The 19,055-nt window shown below is 38.3% G+C and overlaps 1 protein-coding gene across 2 annotated transcripts in view; it reads left to right on the forward strand.

Moving 5' to 3' along the window:
• The window catches only part of PATJ (PATJ crumbs cell polarity complex component), a 367,374-nt gene that overhangs the window by 212,533 nt on the left and 135,786 nt on the right, over window positions 1-19,055 (forward strand). For both annotated transcript variants that reach the window (XM_044238351.1, XM_044238352.1), the window contains exon 28: window positions 3,175-3,371. In XM_044238351.1, coding sequence (XP_044094286.1) covers window positions 3,175-3,371 — 197 coding nt within the window. The remainder of the gene's footprint in view (window positions 1-3,174; window positions 3,372-19,055) is intronic.

Here is a 19,055-nt window from a genome sequence, read left to right on the forward strand (position 1 = left end):
TCCTTTCCTGTTCAGGTTTTCTCTTTCTTCCTGGTTCACTTTTGGTAGTTCAAACATCTTTAGGAATGCATCCATTTCTTCCAGATTATCTAATTTATTGGCATACAGTTGCTCATAATATGTTCTTATAATTGTCTGTCTTTCTTTGGTATTGGTAGTGATCTCTCCGCTTTCATTCATGATTTCATTTTTGGGGGTCCTTTCTCTTTTCTTTTTAATAAGTCTGGCCAGGGGTTTATCAATCTTATTAATTCTTTCAAAGAACCAGCACCTAGTTTCATATGATCTCTTCTTAAGTTTCATTGATCAGTTCTACTGTCCTTTTGGTTTCTGTTTCATTGATTTCTTCTCTGATCTTTATTATTTCTCTTCTCCTGTTGGGTTTAGTCTTTCTTTGTTGTTCTTTCTCCAGCTCCTTTAAGTGCAGGGTTAGGTTGTGTATTTGAGACCTTCCTTGTTTCTTGAGAAAGGTTTGTATTGCTATATACTTTCCTCTTAGGAGTACCTTTGCTGGATCCCAAGGTTTTGAACAGTTGTGTTTTCATTTTCATTTGTTTCTATCATTTTTTAAAATTCTTCTTTAATTTCCTGGTTGACCCATTCATTCTTCAGTAGGATGCTCTTTAGCCTCCATGTATCTGAGTTCTTTCCAACTTTCTTCTTGTGATTGAGTTCGAGTTTCAAAGCATTATGGTCTAATATTATGCAGGGAATGATCCCAGTCTTTTGGTACTGGTGAAAACTGATTTGTGACCCAGGATGTGATCTGTTCTGGAGAATGTTCATGTGCACTGGAGAAGAATGTGTATTCTGTTGCCTTGGGATAGAATATTCTGAATATATCTGTGAAGCCCATCTGGTCCAGTGTGTCATTTAAAACCCTGATTTCCTTGTTGATCTTTTGCTTAGATGATCTGTCCATTTCAATGAGGGGAGTGTTAAAATCCCCTATTATTGTATTATGGTCCTTGTGTTTCTTTGATTTTGTTATTAATTGGCCTATAAAATTGGCTGCTCCCACATTAGGTGCATAAATATTTACAATTCTTAGATCTTCTTGTTGGATAGACCCTTTAAGTAGATATGGTGTCCTTCCTTATCTCTTTATAGTCTTTGATTTAAAATCTAATTTGTCTTATATAGGGATTGCCACTGCAGATTTCTTTTGATGTCCATTAACATGGTAAATGGTTTTCCACCCCCTCACTTTAAATCTGGAGGTGTCTTTGAGTCTAAAATGTCTCTTGCAGACAGCATATCAATGGGTCTTGTTTTTTTTATCCAATCTGATACTCTGTGTCTTTTGATTGAGGCATTTAGCCCATTTACATTGAGGATAACTATTGAATGATATAACTTTAGTGCCATTGTATTGTCTGTAAGGTGACTGTTGCTGTATACTATCTCTTTTCCCTTCTAGTCTGTGTTACTTTTAGGCTCTCTCTTTGCATAGAGGACCCCTTTCCACATTTCTTATAGGGCTGGTTTGGTGATCACAAATTCTTTTAATTTAGTTTAGTTTTGTTTTGTCCTGGAAGCTTTTTTCTCTCTCCTCCTGTTTTCAGTGACATCCTGGCTGGTTATAATGTTTTGGGCTGCATATTTTTCTCACTTAGTGCCCTGAATATGTCATGCCAGTCCTTTTCTGGCCTGCCAGGTGTCTGTGGGTAGGTCTTCTGCCAGTCTAATGTTTCTGCCTTGTAGGTTACAGACCTATTGTCCTGAGCTGCTTTCAGGGCTTTCTCTTTGTCTCTGAGATTTTTAAGTTCATCACATAGCTGTAGATAAAGAAAGTTAAGACTCCTTTCAAAATCAGTATAAAGCAAACAGATTTATTCTATATCTAGATAAGCAGCCATTTATATAGTTAATTTTTTTTAAGTATTTTTACGAGTTTAAATATATCTATTCTCCTAAGGCAGTGTTTGTTAGGTCTGGAAAGTGATAACATAGCTAGGCTGTTTTCCTCCCCCCCCCCATTTCCCTTAACACTAATTATTTGAGTTCAGCTTGAATTACAAGGTTCCCTGTAAGGACAGTAGACCTAAGTCAAACATTAGACTAACCATACAGTCCCAGGATAGTCACAGTCTACCAAATGGTTATTCAACTGATAAAATGATTGCATCATACCATAGTAGAAGGTGTCAGGCTTTGGCCCCAGAAACTCACCTGGCCTCAGCCAGTACTTTGTGGGGGGGACAAGCCATGTTCAAAGCAGTATCATTCCCCACAGTGATCTGCCAGAGTGGTTTTGTTACACCTAATCAACACAAGTGAGGCATAACCAGCCAAATCCTAAAATAGGTAATTTAGACCAAATAGAGTTCATAGCAAGGAAAGACAAAAGATTAAATAAAAGATTTATAGAATTCCTATAAGGCATGAGCTAGCTTTTAAGTTCTTTAATATGTATTTTATCTCATTTTCTCAACAACCATGAAGAGGGTATTGTCGTGCCCATTTTACACATGAAGAAATGGAATTCCATAAAATAAAGTAATGTATTAATTATTGGACATTGAGTGAATGGTTGATTTGTGTATTGAATTCAGATCTGACAGCTAAACCAACATCCTTAATTCCCTTTATTTTACTCAAGTAGCATAAAATATTATTATACCATTTTATAGTTCAAAGAAACATAATTATTTTGAATTAATTGTTAATTTTTTTTTTTCTCACTGGAATGCAAGTCCATGAGAATAGGAACCATGTCTGGTTTGTTCAGTATGATATCTCCAGGACCAAACACTTTCTTGGCGCAGAGCTGATGCTCTGTATATATTCTTTGTTTCCCACTCACCCCCTCTGTTTTTGGAGGGAGGTAGGGAGGCTAGGGTTTCTACAACATTGTGTTGACTGTTTTGGGTAAGAAAGGAATGCACAGCATCTCTGGGCTCATGTGAACCTGAACTATCAGAGAACATTTTATTGGTGAACTAAAACTTTTTAAATGGAGATGGAACAATTAACTGTGGTGAACTAAAACTTTTTAAATGGAGATGGAACAATTAACTGTAACCTATATGTAAGGTGATGAATGACTCCAACTACTTCATTCTCAAAAAAGGACCATCATGGGTCAGGATGGGGACATGCTGATGCTTTTGTAATGCAGATTTAAGTGCTCTATTTAATTTTTTTACCCCCCCCCTTTTTTTTTAACAATAGAAAAAATCAGGCAAAGATATGCAGACCTGCCTGGAGAATTGCACATTATTGAGCTTGAAAAGGATAAGAATGGACTTGGACTCAGCCTTGCTGGTAATAAGGACCGGTCACGCATGAGCATATTCGTGGTGGGAATTAACCCCGAAGGGCCTGCTGCCCTGGACGGGCGAATGCGTATTGGAGATGAACTGTTGGAGGTAAGGGACACAGATTTGTAATTTCTCTTTTGGGAAGGTGCAGAGGTGAAGGGGACAGGCCGCAGGAAAATGAGGTGATGGTGAAGAATGTTACAAATTATGTTTTCTTTAATTATTCAAAATCACTTTCCAAAGGAAAAACAGAAATCATACTGTCACTTGGAAATGTTATTTGCTGTTTGAGTAAGACCTGATCTTGCAAAATAATTTAGGGACTGTTAAGTTAAAATCTCATGAAAGCCTATTAGAATAGAATTTGTTTTTAACATAAAACTCAAAATGTTCAAAACTGAATTGTGCATTAACCTATTAGTATTTATCAAATTTTTCTTTAGCTTTAGAATAAACCGTAAATATGGCATTTGTTTTTGTTGTTGTTTAGTCTTTGGGGAAGGTGTTAGAACCAATAGAACTTTGTGAACTGTTTGTCAGGGCTTGGTTACTACCTGTGAAGTTGGTGATGTGGTTTAAGACCCGTGGATTCCTTATTTAGGAACAGGATAGAGATTAAGAGAGGCTAAAGAGATGCTGGTCCTTTGCGAATTACTCTCTAGATGATTTCATCAGTAATCTTATTTATTCTTATTTTCCTCAGCTTAAAGTCAGGGTTTCTGTTCCGAGTCGATCTCACTTTGATGTTCGTTTGCTGTTCCAGTCCATCATTCAGCCAACATCGTTAGAGTGTCTCTTGGGACTGTACATGGAAAGAAAGAAGAATACATCTAGTCCCTTCATTCAGAGAGCTCACAGTCTAAAGGAAGGAAACAGAAACAAAAAGATTATTGTACTGCAAAATGAAAAATATAATAATCAGAAGGACAGCAGCAGCAACTAATACATACTCAGTGTCTGATACGGCAACCTCTTTTACTGGTGGGGTCACAAAGGAAACAGTGGTGCTGGGACTCACTCTCAGGCAGTTCAGCGTCTTAGCATTTGTTCACCAGTGCACTGTACTGCCTCTTGAATAAAATGCTCTAGCCCCTTGGACATCTAAAGGTCTAGAAATCACAGAGGCACTGAGTATCAGACTGCTGACTTAAAACGAGGGTTTCTGATTTTGCATTTTACGATTTCCATGTCAGACTTTGACTCAGAATAGAATTTACAGTCACCCCTAATCTGATTTGCTTAATAATAAATACAGCCCAAACTGGTCAGACACCACTGTGAGACCATTAGCATCACGCCTCTCTCCCAAGCCTCAGTACTTTCTCCCCATCTTAAAGATCCACAAAGAAATCACTTCTGGAATCACCTTCCTTGTTCTTTTGTAGTGCAGCATCATGAGAAGGACCCACCTTGGGTAGTAGCAGTGACCAGCATAATCATTAAATACGTAAAAATCAAAGGCAGCCCAATACGTATTAAGCAATACAATCCATCACTTGAAGTTTGTTTCCTTTGGTTGATGCTTGGAAACTCCTTCGGTGATGAAATTAAAGTGATGGTCATCGAGCTGAAAGTGAAAAATAATTTTACTAAGTTATTACTGGTACTTCACCTAGGTGCTCCCACCCTTGTATATATATACACACTGAAGTGTATCCCACACTTCAGTATTCTTAAGAGACCTGTCTGGTAAGTACTCATCATATCCCCATTTTATGGATTAGAAAGCTACGTAAGTCACTTGTCTAATACAGAACTATGTTACTAAGTTTGGTAAGAACCCAGGCTTGCCAGACTCTGAGATTCATGCTCCACTGAAGTATACTGTGTTCCCCGTGGTATGTCCACCAAACCCCATTCGTTTAGCTCCATGAGAATCCAGATTTATGATGCTCTGGTCTTTAGGAAATCATGTATCTGAAGTTACTGTGTTGTGTCATATGGATCTAGGCATGGGTTTCCTGTCTTGCATGGTATATGACAATGTTCCAGAGGCTGTAATTTAGAACATGAAGATCCTAGTTCTAGTTTCTCTATTTTACTAAGACTCAACGTGGAATAATGGCCCATGGGATCTAGACCAACCGGAGCACCGGTATTTTATTTCTCTGCCTGACATTTGTATTAGATGTGGGTAACGAATGAGCAGAGGCGCAGAGCAATGAGAGTGTCACAGTCCATACACAGAAGTCTGCCCTGGGTACAGGGCAGCGAGCGCTGAACTTGGAAGAGCTGCTTTAACTTAACCCATTAGTTGCATTTCAGAAGGGGCATACTGCACACAGTGCACTACACACAGTTGACTGTCGATTAGATCACATTTCCTCCCTTACAGACAGAAAATTCAGGTCTCTGTTTTCTAGGCCAGAGGCTGGAAGAGCTCATTGTCTATAAGCAGATATTAATATCTTGTCATAGTGGACCGCACCTAGTCTTTTTTTTTTTTTTTTTTTTTTTTTACTTTCTGAATTTGGCCCTTTTGTTGCTATTCAGCAACTTTATCTTCTTGTGGAAATGGAAAGGGCAAGAAGAGCAAACATGTCAATAAGTTGACCCTCATCTACTCCCCATCGATTCTCTTGACTTAAAAAAAAAAAAAAAGGATAGATACATGTTGTAACATACATCCTAGCCTCTCATATCTTTGGCTAGTTACTTATCTCCTCTAACCCTCAGTTGCCTCTTTTATCAAATGAAAATTACTTATTCAGCAAGTATCTTGCCATGCATCTGCATGTAGGAAGCAGTGTAGGAGCAAGGTGCTGATTTTACGTTGGTGAACAAAATCCATAGTACCTGTTCTCATAGAGCGTTCAGTCTAGAGATTGTATAGCATAAACTTCAGAGGGCGTTGTGAGAACTAATGAGAGAAGACAGGTCAGATTTTGCCATAGTATCTGGCACAAAGTAATACATTTCATCTGATACTATTTGTAAAATAATATTTTCATATGGATTTGTGTATTGGGAGTATTTTTAGTTTGTGTGAGTACATGTGTCTCTGGAAGTGTGTCCCAGAAGGAAGCAATCATCTTCCTCAAGAGCTTCATGTAGCATCTTAAAAAACTGAAAGAACAGAAAAATGCAAGACGGGCTTCTTAGGCAGTTATAACCCATCCTCTCATGTGACCTTTGGCTCTCGGTCAGGGGTGACGGGAAAAAATTTATGTGGGCAACATTTCCCTCGTTTCTTTTTATAGCTGAGAAAAAATTTTAATCATTCCTCTATGATATGTGAGGAATTTGTATACCACATGATATCAAATTCAATGTCCATTCGAACTGAGAACAGGAAATTGACTCAATAATGAGTACTGGGAAAGCTACAAGCCCATGTTAAAATGGCTGTTCTTTGGATATTGCAGTGTGTTGGGTTGTGGAAGGATACTGCATTGTGTGGGAGGCTTTTATAGGGGGCTTTTAGATTATACTTACTAGATTTCTGGACTAGAGCAAATCTTGTATATTTGCTCACCTACCCACACTCCATTTATTTTTGCGGCTTCTCTAGGAGGTCAAGGTAACTGTGTCTTGATTGTTTCTAAAGCTCCACCGTTTGTTCTTACCATTTCTTAGGACTGCTTTGTTGCTGTTGTTATGTTCTTGCTCAGCTGTGAGCCTCCTTCTGTTTAGAGTGGATCGGACTTATTTTCAGGCCTAAAAATTTGGCTAATTTGTAGAACTTAGAAAAGAACTTGGTCGAACACGCTTCTTTGAAGTCAGAAGCTCTGCTTCTTCCCGAGAGCCTGGCCGTGACTGATTTTCCGCACGCCAGTGGCCAGCAGTTTTGTTGCTGTGGGACTGCATTGTTAACAGCAAAGGAGCAGCCAGCGAGTTCTGCCAATCGATGGCCCAGTTCATGTATAAAAGAAATCTCAAATTAAGCCCCCAGAAGACAATGTGATTAAATCTCAGCTTCTTTACTCTTTACTGCGATGCCAGTGTGGGGGGTTCTGAATTAATTTCAAAAGGCATTAGCATATAATTACCATGTAGACTGGAATGAGACTTGCACCAGAGTATTGGCTTTCCCTGAGCAATTAGTCCCAGAAAATACACAGGCCTGGGCATGGTGCTGTCTTATGAATATAGGATTTATTTATAATCTTCCCTATGGTGCAAGTGAGGGAAGAGCGAGTGGATAACATCGGGTGGGGGATTGGAGTGATCTGTCGGGTTACAAAAGCAGCCAGAAGAAGCAATGTGGGGGGGGCACAAGCCGGACCAGGGACAGGGCTAGCACAGAGAGCCGAGGCTCATCTGCTCCCACACCCTGTGACACAGACATCATGCCTTCCCTTTGAAACATTCACCTGCAGCAGAGCCAAAGCTAAATGTTGTTATTTTCCCCGTGTCTAATATGTTTACTTAAGACCCACTGCAAATAAAAAGCATGAAGACTTCCCATATCTGCCAGGGATGAAGACATAGAACCACAGGTAAAGTCAGATCTTATTGTCTCATTATATTTCTTTTTTAAGAGGATAAAACCCTGACATAAAATGTTAGTGACTAGCCCTGATCCATGAAACTGCGTCAGGAGAAATCTTCTACCTCAGGGCTCTGCACACCACCCTGGTCTCAGCACCCACTCCTCACTCTCTTCTTGCCAGGGCATTATTCTTGAAATCTTCCGAAAGAACTTCAATGTGATTTAGACACGCAGGAGAATAGTAATCAAATCACTAGCTTTTGTACATCCACAGATAAGGCTCTAATTCTCAGTCAAAAGCATCTGTCCTCTTAGGTTGGCTCTTTCACATTATTACCATACATGGATGTAATTTTTTAAAGTGTGCTTCTTAATGCAATAATTATGCCCTAAAAGACCTCATTTAATAAAACATCCCATTATAGAAACACTAGTTTGAGGAGAAGAAAGAAGACTAAAAGATGGGCAAAATTGCAATAAAATGATTTTCCCTAGTTTTATTAAGAGGTGGGTATTTTGTAATAGCTAAAAGTGCAAAAATAAATGGATTGACCTGTGGCAATGGTTTTATAGGTGTTAAAACATACTTGACATTTTAAATAAGTAACGTATGACATGTTTGTTATGGCTCAAGGCACTTGTTAAAAAACGGTTGATGAAGCCTGACAAAAATAAATACTGTTAGCAGATCCTGAATATGACCTTCCCATATGCAAAGCTAAAGTGACCCCATTTGGGGACTCTAAAAATAGTCTACAGCCTAATTCACAACTCTGGAAGTCAACAGAAGAATATGGTGCTGCCTAACGGGACAGCCTTACACATACAACAGTAGTGGGGTCTCTGCTGTGTGTGTGACATTTTCCTTGCTTCAAAGTACAGCCCCGGTTATTCCGGCATATAATCAGTAGCTGTCTATGTCTCGTCCATTGTGTGATATCCAATATGAGTGACAAAAAGATGTCCTCATTAAGAAAACTTTTGGGGGTTAGAGAAGCCATATGAGGAATTGAGCTCACACCAAATACTTAGTGTTTTCAAATCAGTGCTAAGTTCTTTCCGTGCATTCTCCTGACTTTTACAACAAACCTATGAAAGTGGTGCTATTTTAATCCCCATTTTACAGATAAGGAAGCTGAGGTGGGAAGGGGTACAATCAGCCTGCAAACACTACCTTTTCTGACTCTGATTCATTCTGTACTAATAATGATTCTAAAAAGTAGTAGGTGGGGCTCCTGGCTGGCTCAGTTGGTAGAATGTGCCCCTCTTGATCTTAGGGTCGGGAGCTCAAGCCCCACATTGGGCATAGAACTTACTTAAAAAGTACTAGGTAAATCTCTCATCATTCATAGTTTCAGTAGATCTAGATTCATGCAGTTGGCCTGGTACTAGTTCAAACTAGCTGAGACAGTTTCTGAATACAATACCTTGTTGCTCTTACTGTCGTTTTAAAATTGAACGCCGCTCTGAATTCAATTAGGAAAGAATGCAGTTGGTGAAATTATAGCCATCCCTCAAGAATCAAAGAAGAAAAATAATCCTTTTTTGAGTTTTTTCCTGCCCAATTTGAGAACTTCTCTGAACTTCGAATCTTAGGAGCTTTCCTCCTAAAGTTAAGGTTTTGTTTTCAAGCTGCAGGAAAGTTAAGGTTTTGTTTTCAAGCTGCAGGAAATAATGGAGAACGTATTCTCCTCATCCTGGGTGGCCTCATTCTTGTCTATGTCCTGCTGTGTAGTCCTGGAGCTCAATTGCTGCCATTTTGGGTTTCCGTCCCTGGCATCTTGGGGGAAGAGTTTTGAATTATTTAGTCACACTTCATTGTCTTTATACTGCTGAAATATTCAGACTGAAAGTCAGTATTCTTACTGATCTTATGGAGAAATGACAATCATTTAATTTTTATTACTGCAGTGCTCATCACTCTACAAAAGCTTTATGTGGGATTGCTACCGTGAGCCACATTGTCTTAACATCAGAGATAAAGTACATGAGAGAAAGTGCGAGAGAAGACCGTGGAAAGAATATAAAAAGTAGGGATAGGAACATATGCTGGGGAAGAAAGTTGGTTTTTAGCAAAACTCTCCTTCCTACAGTTTTCTGTCAGCTCATATGCGACATTGGGGGTAGTTCTCCGGGCCTCCGTTCCTGCTTTTTCCAGTTTCTTCTCTATTGTCTTCAAGTCCTACTCATCGCCATCATAATGACCGTACTGAAATGCAGTCAAGAAAGATGTGCTTTCATGTTGTTGTTTTTTTTTAAGATTGTATTTACTTATTTGAGAGAGAGAGCATATCAATTCAACATATAACTTGTATCTGTATTTGACCCATTGGCACAGTGGAAATCTCTTACAGACACTATGCAATCTTAAGGCACGAAGCCTGAAAGAAAAGTGTTAATGAAATTCTTATTCCAATTTTGACTCACTAACAATGTCAGACAGCTGCTTAAACTCATAAAAAATGTGGTTGTATCTCTGTGTTTTAGTTATAGTTTTTAAGAGATAGGCCTAAAATCAGTAACCCAAAATGAAAATCAGATGTTCCACCCCAGAGAGCCCCCATGAGCCTATTTCTCATTATTTTAAGTCAGGATACTTTATAGATTACACATCAACCCCCGTCCTCCCTCCCCCTGATTTTCTATACTACTAGCGAAATGAATAAAAATAATTGCTTATAAGTAACACATAAACCTGTTAGGATGTGACATGTCTACTATCGTTTCATTATCACCAAATAGTACGATGGCTAACATGGTTGCATTTGTGTGCAGTGAAATGGTCTCTCTTTGCTCCGCCAACGTCCAGCCTGCACACCCTCCTTGTTACTACTGAGTCTGTGGTTCAGAACGTCATCTTGCGATCCTGTACCTGGAAGATGCTTGGGACTCTTCCCTCACACATTCTGTTTAAAGTGTTTTTCTTTCTATTGGGGAGAAACATTAGTGAAAAATACTTGATTGAGAGTATATGTAGATCCTTATAAAGTTTGAGGGTTAAAAATCAAAAGGTATTCTATTAGGAAAAGCTTAGGTAGGAAGTTATACCCATATGTGGTTTTCCTTCTTTAAAAAAAAAAAAACAAAACCCAGCTCTTATTAAGGATATTTTTGGGCATCTGTACAGTAAGCAGAATGATGTAATAAAATCCTGTGTAGCCCTCACATGGTTCAGCAGTGGTCAACACTCAGTCATTTCTGTGTTAACTACCCCTCCAGATGTCCATCCCTACACAATTGTTACATTTGTATTCGGGAGGGGGGGCAAAATTTATTTTCATTTTCATTTCATTTTTCAAAAAAATGAAATGCACAGATCTTCTCTGTACAATTTTGACAGCTGTATACACCTGAATAATCCGAACATTGATTATTTCTCTTTCCCCAGAAACTTTTCTCTCAGGTACTCTCCCATTGGAACTTCTCCCATCCCGGGAGGAAAATACTCTATTGATGTATTTTTTATTTTTTCCTTTCGTTAGTTTTTCCCGTTGTAGAACTTCATATATATGGGATGGTGTAGTGGTACTCTTTTGTGTCCAGCTTCTTTCACTTTGCATGTTGGTGATTTATCTGTGCTGTTGCATGTATTAGTAGTTTGTCCCATTTTGTTTCTGAATAATAGTACATTGAATAACTACCACAATCTGCTTATCAGTTTACCTGTGGATGGGCTTTTGGATTTTTTGCAGAGTTTTGAATAAAGTTGCTAGGAACATTTGTGTGACAGGTCTTTTTGAGGACAAATATTTTCCTTTTTCTTGGATAAATATTAGTAGTAAATTAGTAGGTCACAAGGTAGTTGTGTGTTTAGCTTAAAAAGAATGCGCTGGCCTTTTTCCCCAAAGAGTTGGGCTATTAAACATTCCCACCAGCAGTGTATGGGCATTCTGGTTGTTCCATAATCTTAGCTCCTCTGGTGGCTTTGTAATGGTTCCTCATTGTGACTTTAATTTACATTTTTTCCCTTTCTTTTAAGATTCTATTTATTTATTTGACAGAGAGATAGAGACCACAAGTAGGCAGAGTAACAGGCAGAGGGAGAGGGAGAAGCAGGCTCTCTGCTGAGTTGGGAGCCCGATGCGGGGTTCCATCCCAGGACCCTGGGACCATGATCTGAGCCCAAGGCAGACACTTAACCTTACCGACTGAGCCACCCAGGCACCCCTTTAGTTTACATTTTCTTGATGACTGATGAAATTAAGCATTTTTATTTTTCAACAGCCTTTCAGATTATTTTATAAAGTGTCTAAGTCTTTTTTCCATTTTTAATTAGGTTGTCTTTTTAAATTGAACTGAATGTAGAAGTTTATTATAGATATACTAATTCTTTGTCAGATATATGATTTATGGATCTTTCAATCTGTGGCTTGTCTATTTTTTTAATGTATCTTTTTATGTATAAAACTTCTTAGTTTTATTTTTTAATTTTTTTTTTAAGATTTTATTTATTTGACAGAGAAATCGCAAGTAGGCAGAGAGGCAGAGAGAGAGAGAGAGGAGGAAGCAGGCTCCCCGCGGAGCAGAGAGCCCGATGCAGGGCTCAATCCCAGGACCGCGGGATCATGACCTGAGCCAAAGGCAGAGGCTTTAACCCACTGAGCCACCCAGGCGCCCCAGAACTTCTTAGTTTTGATGAAATCATTATTTATTCATGTTTTCTTTTATATTTACTGTCCTAGCTAAGAATCTTTGCTTCCCTCCAATAATTACAATAATATTATCCTATATTTTCTTTTAAAAACTTTATAGTTTTAGCTTTTGTGTTTAGTTCTATGTTCCATCTTGAATTAATTTTTGTGTGTGCTGTGAGATAAGGGTTGATGGGTTTTTTTCCATGTGAGTTCCTAGTTGATCAGCGCCATTTGTTGAAAAGACTTTTTCCCCTCATTGAAAATGAAATTACCATATAGCTGTACGTCTGTTTTTGGATTCTCAGTCCTCTTCTATTAATCTCCCTATCTTTGATGCTGTTTACACACTATCCTGATTACTGTGTCTTTATAGCAAGTCTCGAATTCAGGTAGCGCTATGTCCTTGTTTTGTTCTTACTTTGAAAACTATCTTGGCTATTCTAGGTCCTTTGAGTTTCTGTATGAATCTTTGAACCAACTTGTACATTTCTATTTTTTTTTTTAAAGTCTCCTTAGATTTTGATAGGTAATTGTATTGAATCTATAGTTTAATTTAGGGAGGCTAGGCATCTTGACAATACTGAATCTTCCAAATTATGAATGTAATATCTCTCCATTTAATTATTTTCCTGAAATGTTTCATAATTTTCAGTACAGAACTTTTCCATTTTTAGTTAAATGTATTCTTACCTATTTCATATTCAGTGCTTTTATAAGTGGATTTTTTATTGTTTCATTTTTATTTGTTGCTAGTATATAGAAATACAATTGATTTTCGTGTATTTGCATATTGACCTTGTATCCTATAATCATGCTAAAGTAACCTACTAGTTCTAGTAGGTTTTTTTTGTTGATTCCTTAGCATTTTCTAGAGATAATTGATCATTTCATCTGTGTAAAGGAGTTTTATTTCTTCCTCTTCAATCTTTATGACCTTTATCGTCCTTCCTTCCTTCGTTTTTCTCTCTCTCTCTCTCTCTCTTTTTTTTTTTTTTTTTGTGTCACCAATCTCAGAAGCCATTTGGTGTTGGATGATTAAAGAAGACCTTACCTATATGTAGGTTTTTGATACATGCCTTTTATCAAGCCTAGGAGATTCATTTCCATTCCTTTCCATTCCTTTCCATTCTAATTTGGATTAAGGATAAGGATTTTCCTTTTAAATCACAATTTGACATTGTATTTTGTCAAATGCTTTTCCAGCACCTGTTCAGGTTATCTATATGTTTTCTTTTGTTTTTTAAGATTTTATTCATTTAGAGAGAGCATGGTGGGGCTGGGGGCTGCAGAGAGAGAGTCTCATGATCCTGAGATCATGACCCGAGCCAAAATCAAGAGTCAGACTTTTAACTGACTGAGCCACCCAGACACCCTGCCCCCAACTTTGTAAAAAGATTTTACTTATTTTGTTTTAAAATGAAATTTAAGTATAACACAGAAGAATACTCATTAATGGGGTAATTGAAACTCCTTATCATAATATCCAAAGCCCTTCAGAAGATATATTTGACCTGCCTTTGCAGCTTCTGCAACTGCTTCACTATTAGAAGATCCAGCTGCATTGAACTGCTTCACTAAGTCCTTGATGCTGATGTGCATTTCCCTCCTTTCATTCTTTTGCCCATGTATTTTATTCAGGGTACTTCCACAGACATTTAAAAAACCTAGCCCAACTGTTTTGGCCTAAGTTCATGACATTATTTGTGTTATTATCCTAAGTAAAAATCCTTCTTTAGATCAGAAGTCTCTTCTTTGTATAGATTTTTTTAAATGCTTAATAACTTTAGGTAATTGACTTGAAATTCAAAGGTAAAGATGACAGAATGGAAAAACAAGAATACTAGTTATTATTTGTTTAAAATGTACTATTTTGGGCTCCTGGGTAGCTCAGTGGGTTAAGCCGCTGCCTTCAGCTCAGGTCATGATCTCAGGGTCCTGGGCTGGAGTCCTGCATCGGGCTCTCTGCTCAGCAGGGAGGCTGCTTCCCTCTCTCTCTCTCTCTGCCTGCCTCTCTGCCTTACTTGTGATCTCTGTCAAATAAATAAATAAAATCTTTTTTTTTAAAATGTACTATTTTTTTTGTAAGAGAGATAGCTTGTGATACCAGATACATTTTTAATTAACTTTTTTCTTTTTTCAGATAAATCCCTAATCTCTCTTGGCATCTCTTAACTATAAAATAGAAGAGAAGTCAATAATATCTTTAAAAATCTTTCAAACTTAATGTTCTGTGATTCTGAGGTCTAAATTTTTGCTTTCAAACTTCAGCTCATGACTTAGCCTAAGGAATTTCTGATCTCTATTCTGGGGAACATAAAAGCTGTAAAACCTTTCTCAAAAATTTTACCAAACAAATCTCTTCAGCTGTGTAGGTTGCTGTCAACCAGATTAGTGTATCAGAATCATAGGACAGGTTCACCTAGATAACCACACTCTATCCCATCCTACTAGCTGAGAATCTCTGAAGGTGGAACCTACGTGAGCTTTTAACTAGTCAGTATATAATAGATCTTATTAGGAGTCTACAAGACCAGTGCTCTAACCCCTGAGCTATGGAGCCTTCCCCTTTATTAGGAGTCTAGATGTGAATTTTTGCTCCTGTCATAGAAGGACATTGACAAAAGTACCAGGAACCTTATTACAGAAGATATGACCATTTGCTATTCAGTTCATATTACACACCAATTGCATGAAATAAAGTAGTGTGCTAAGTGATGGAACTAGCCATTTTGTCAGACAAGTAACATTGAGTGTCTCCTGGAATCCATGAAAAGAAAGGAGAAGTGATCCTTACATGGTCTGTAATACTTCCTGCCCTTGAACTCTGTTTCCATATGTCTCTTTTAAACGCCAAGTGGATGGGATTGACATAACGTAGGGGCTGTGGCTAGAAAAATTAGGGTAGGAGAAGAGGAGGATTTCTCAGCTGAAGGCTCAGAATTTCGCACAATGTTTAAATATCATAATTTAAAATTATTTTGACTCTAAGTTTTCTTGCCCCTCCCCATTTATGTTTCTGACTATGATTCAAAAGTATTATGTTAGCAAATAGATTTTTTTTAAAGATTTTATTTATTTATTTGACAGAGAGAAAATCACAAGCAGGCAGAGAGAGAGGGAGAAGTAGGCTCCCTACTGAGCAGAGAGCCCGATGGGGGTCTCGATTCCAGGACCCTGAGATTATGACCTGAGCCAAAGGCAGAGGCTTAACCCACTGAGCCACCCAGGCGCCCCAGCAAATAAATTTTAATTCTAAATGATTCCCTAGTATACCAAATTGTCATAAAGATGTTAATTCTTATTGCTATTTTTTCTTTTTTACCTCACAGATTATACTTTTTTACATGTTTTTAAAATAATCGTGTAATCATAAAAAATTCTAATGGTACAGGTAAGAGTAATACTCTTCCCTCTTTTACCTCTGTAATACTACTCCTCTCCAAGTAACCCCAGTCAACTTACCATCCTCCCTGTTGGTCTAATGCATTGTCTCATCATTGTGCAAAGGACAGATTTTTAAATTAATGTAAACAAGCAGAATCATACTGTACATACCTTTCCTACTGAATGATATGTCATTTATGATATATACTAGTTATACACCAGTACAAATAATACTACAGCATACTGGTACATATGTCTTGGTGTGTTTGTTTGAATATGTGGCATAAAAAATATCAAATCATCTTTCTTCTGTGTTTTACAACTGCGAGATGGAAAATTTGGATAAGAGGCCATTTCCCCCAAACCTAGCAAACACTGTATGTGATCAGACTGTAGCCGACCTGCCAGATGTGGTTTTTATAAATGAAAAAAATTCTTTACGTATATATTCCTACATTAACACATAAGGAAGTGATTGAGAAAGTAGGACTGTACCCAGGTGAGGCAGTTTTTAAAGTTGCCACTTGGATTTTTATCTGCCTTCACTACTCCAGAGTCTGGGATGAGAATTGGGAGCTGGGGAATTATTTTGGAGAGAGAGGGAGGTGGTTGGGCTCTGGGTGATTTGAACAAGTATTACGCAAAGTAGCAGGAGTCCCCTTCCAACCCCATCCCTGCTAGAAAGAGGCTTTGGGATCAGGAAATGGGAGTTGGGGTTCTGGCTCTGCCACTCCCTTCCCTAGAATCCTCAGACAGGTCCCCAAGTGTGAGTTTCAGTGTCTTCACCCGTCTTACCCGCCTGCCATGCCACGCAGCGAGGCAGTGCCAGACTCTGTATGACACAGCCTTTAGAAGTTTCCAGATGTGCATGATCTAACCCTGATTCTACAGGACTGATTGACTGACAAGACTTTAATCTTTTTTTTCTTTCTTTCTTTTTTTTTGAAAGAGAAGGTGAAGTTTGGAGGAGGGGAGTTAGGCACTTTGAGCAAGTCCTTTGATGACTGATTGGGTGTCAGGCTGTCTCTGTGGGCATGTCAAGGAAAATACTTTGAAGAGAGGAAAACGTCTAGTAACAGAGGGATTTGGAGTAGAGATCTAATTAAATCATTGTATGAAAGAGGCAAACATGAAGCTGGGTCTCACTAGTTTGGGGGAAGTCTTGACTCACAGCATGTACCGATGTTCTTGGAAGAAGGGATTCCAAGTCAGTGGTCAGCTGAGTCCTAGTCACTTATGAGACTAACAAGACCACCAAGAGAGGTGGGCTGTAATGCCCCAGCCTCCTAGGAAAACATGATTCCTTTGCAATGTTAATGAGCTGTTAAGAGGTGGATTATACTTCTGCCTCCATTCGCTCCCTCTATGCCCTTCAGGTAATGGGAAATTATCCAAGGCACCTCCTTCATTTCGATCAAGTGAACCAACCTGTAGCAATTGGGACAACTTTCACAGAAACACTAACAATCAGAGCAAAACATAAATGTATGTCTCCTCCCAGTTCCTTGAAGTCCGTATTTTTCAGAATTGTCAGGATTTAGGATTCAAGAGAACATCCTGTTTTCTGAATATATCAAATTTAGAGAGATGTGAGCCACATATTACTACTGCTTTGCCTTCAGAAGGTATTTCAGTTTAATTAGATTTGTTTGAGCGAATATAAATCTCTCACGCTTAAGCCTTTTAAAGGAATGTGTTCCTTTGGGAACATTGTACTTCACAAGAAATAGATTACATTGAAGTTGCAGACCTCATTTCAGCACTGCGTCATTAAACTATCCTTAAAACCTGCTCCTTTGCCCAAAGTATTAAATTATTGGAGCTTGATGTGTATTATTTTGTCTTGCTGAGGAAAAGATTAATGTGACAATTTATTCAGAAGTTTTTTTTTTTTTCATTAGAATGAAATTGTTTCCACGTGAGTTTAAGTCATCTTCCCTGTTTGGTCCCCTAACCTTGCTGCCCCTCTCTTCTCCTTCTCCCCTGCCTGCAAAACTGAAATGGTGGTTTGGAAAGTGAGCGTCATTCTTCATGGGGGCAAAGTGCCCAGGGTTCTTGGAAAGAGATAATCTTCTACAAGATCTTCTTTGAATAGGACCTGGTTACTCCTGTAACACACAGCATCCCCTCCCAAGAGCTGTACCCCAGTCCCTGTGGTTTCTAGAAAGAGACCCGCAGTTTTCTACCTGCCCATCTTTTCATAGGCTTTCTGCTGCTCCTGGTGCTCTTCCTGCCGCTCAGCTCCCCCCACCCCCGTGTTTCTCTCTGTGCCTCAAGACCAACCTACTCCTTTCAGAAGAGACAGTCCCTTCTTGCTTTATGCCAACATTCATCATATGGCAGTGCAATTTTTTGTTTCTAAAGCTGTGGTCACTCACTAGAGTACAGGATGCTTGAGTGCAGGAGCCATATCTGACTGAATAAAGTAATTCCTATAAAGTGGCCTTCAGAGAATCTGGCACCTGGAACATACCTGGTGCTCATTACATGGTGGCTTTGGTAATGATGGTAGTAAAAATCCCTGTGTCCTCATCCTCATACGGTGACTGCTGAGGTAATGAGTAAATGGATGAAGAGAACATATATCTATTATACTTCTTTTGGAATATTTCTGAGTCTGAAGTTTCTATTTTGTGAGGCTGTTAATTGAATGTAAAATTTCACAGGATTAAGAATTGAGTTACTTATCCTATGAGTTTTTTTTTAACCTTAGGTAAATACCTTTAGGAATGTTTCCTGGGATGCCTGGGTGCCTCTGTTGGTTGAACATCTGCCTTCAGCTCAGGTCATGATTCTGGGGTCCTGGGATCAAGTCCTACATCAGGCTTCTTGCTCAGTGGGGAGCCTGCTTCTCTCTCTCCCTCTGCCACTTTCCTACTTGTGCTCTCTCTGTCAAATAAATAAACAAAATCTTAAAAAAAAGTTTGCTAATCGTTAACAGGACAGGCTTTTGGACTCAGATATGGCTATAAATACTGGCTCTAGATAACTTATATTGGTTAAATTCCTTAAATGTAGTATACCTCAGTTTTTCTGTCTATATAATCAGGTGATAATGCATTCCTCAACTGATGTGTGAGACTTAAGTGAATTAATGTATTTAAGATGTGTGTATATGCATGTGCCTTATGTGTTGTAAGCATTTGTTAAATGGTGTTATAACAAAATAGTAATAAAATATCAATAAAGAAAAACAAACTGGAAATCACCTCAAATCCCACCAGATTTGAGGTATCATCATTGTTGATATTTAGTAAATACTCATAGAGCTTTCTTTTTTTTTTTAATTTTTTTTTTTTTTAAGATTTTATCTGTTTATTTGACAGAGAGAGACACAGTGAG

Source organism: Neovison vison, chromosome 2 (genome assembly GCF_020171115.1).
Source record: "Neovison vison isolate M4711 chromosome 2, ASM_NN_V1, whole genome shotgun sequence".
Taxonomy (NCBI): domain Eukaryota; kingdom Metazoa; phylum Chordata; class Mammalia; order Carnivora; family Mustelidae; genus Neogale; species Neogale vison.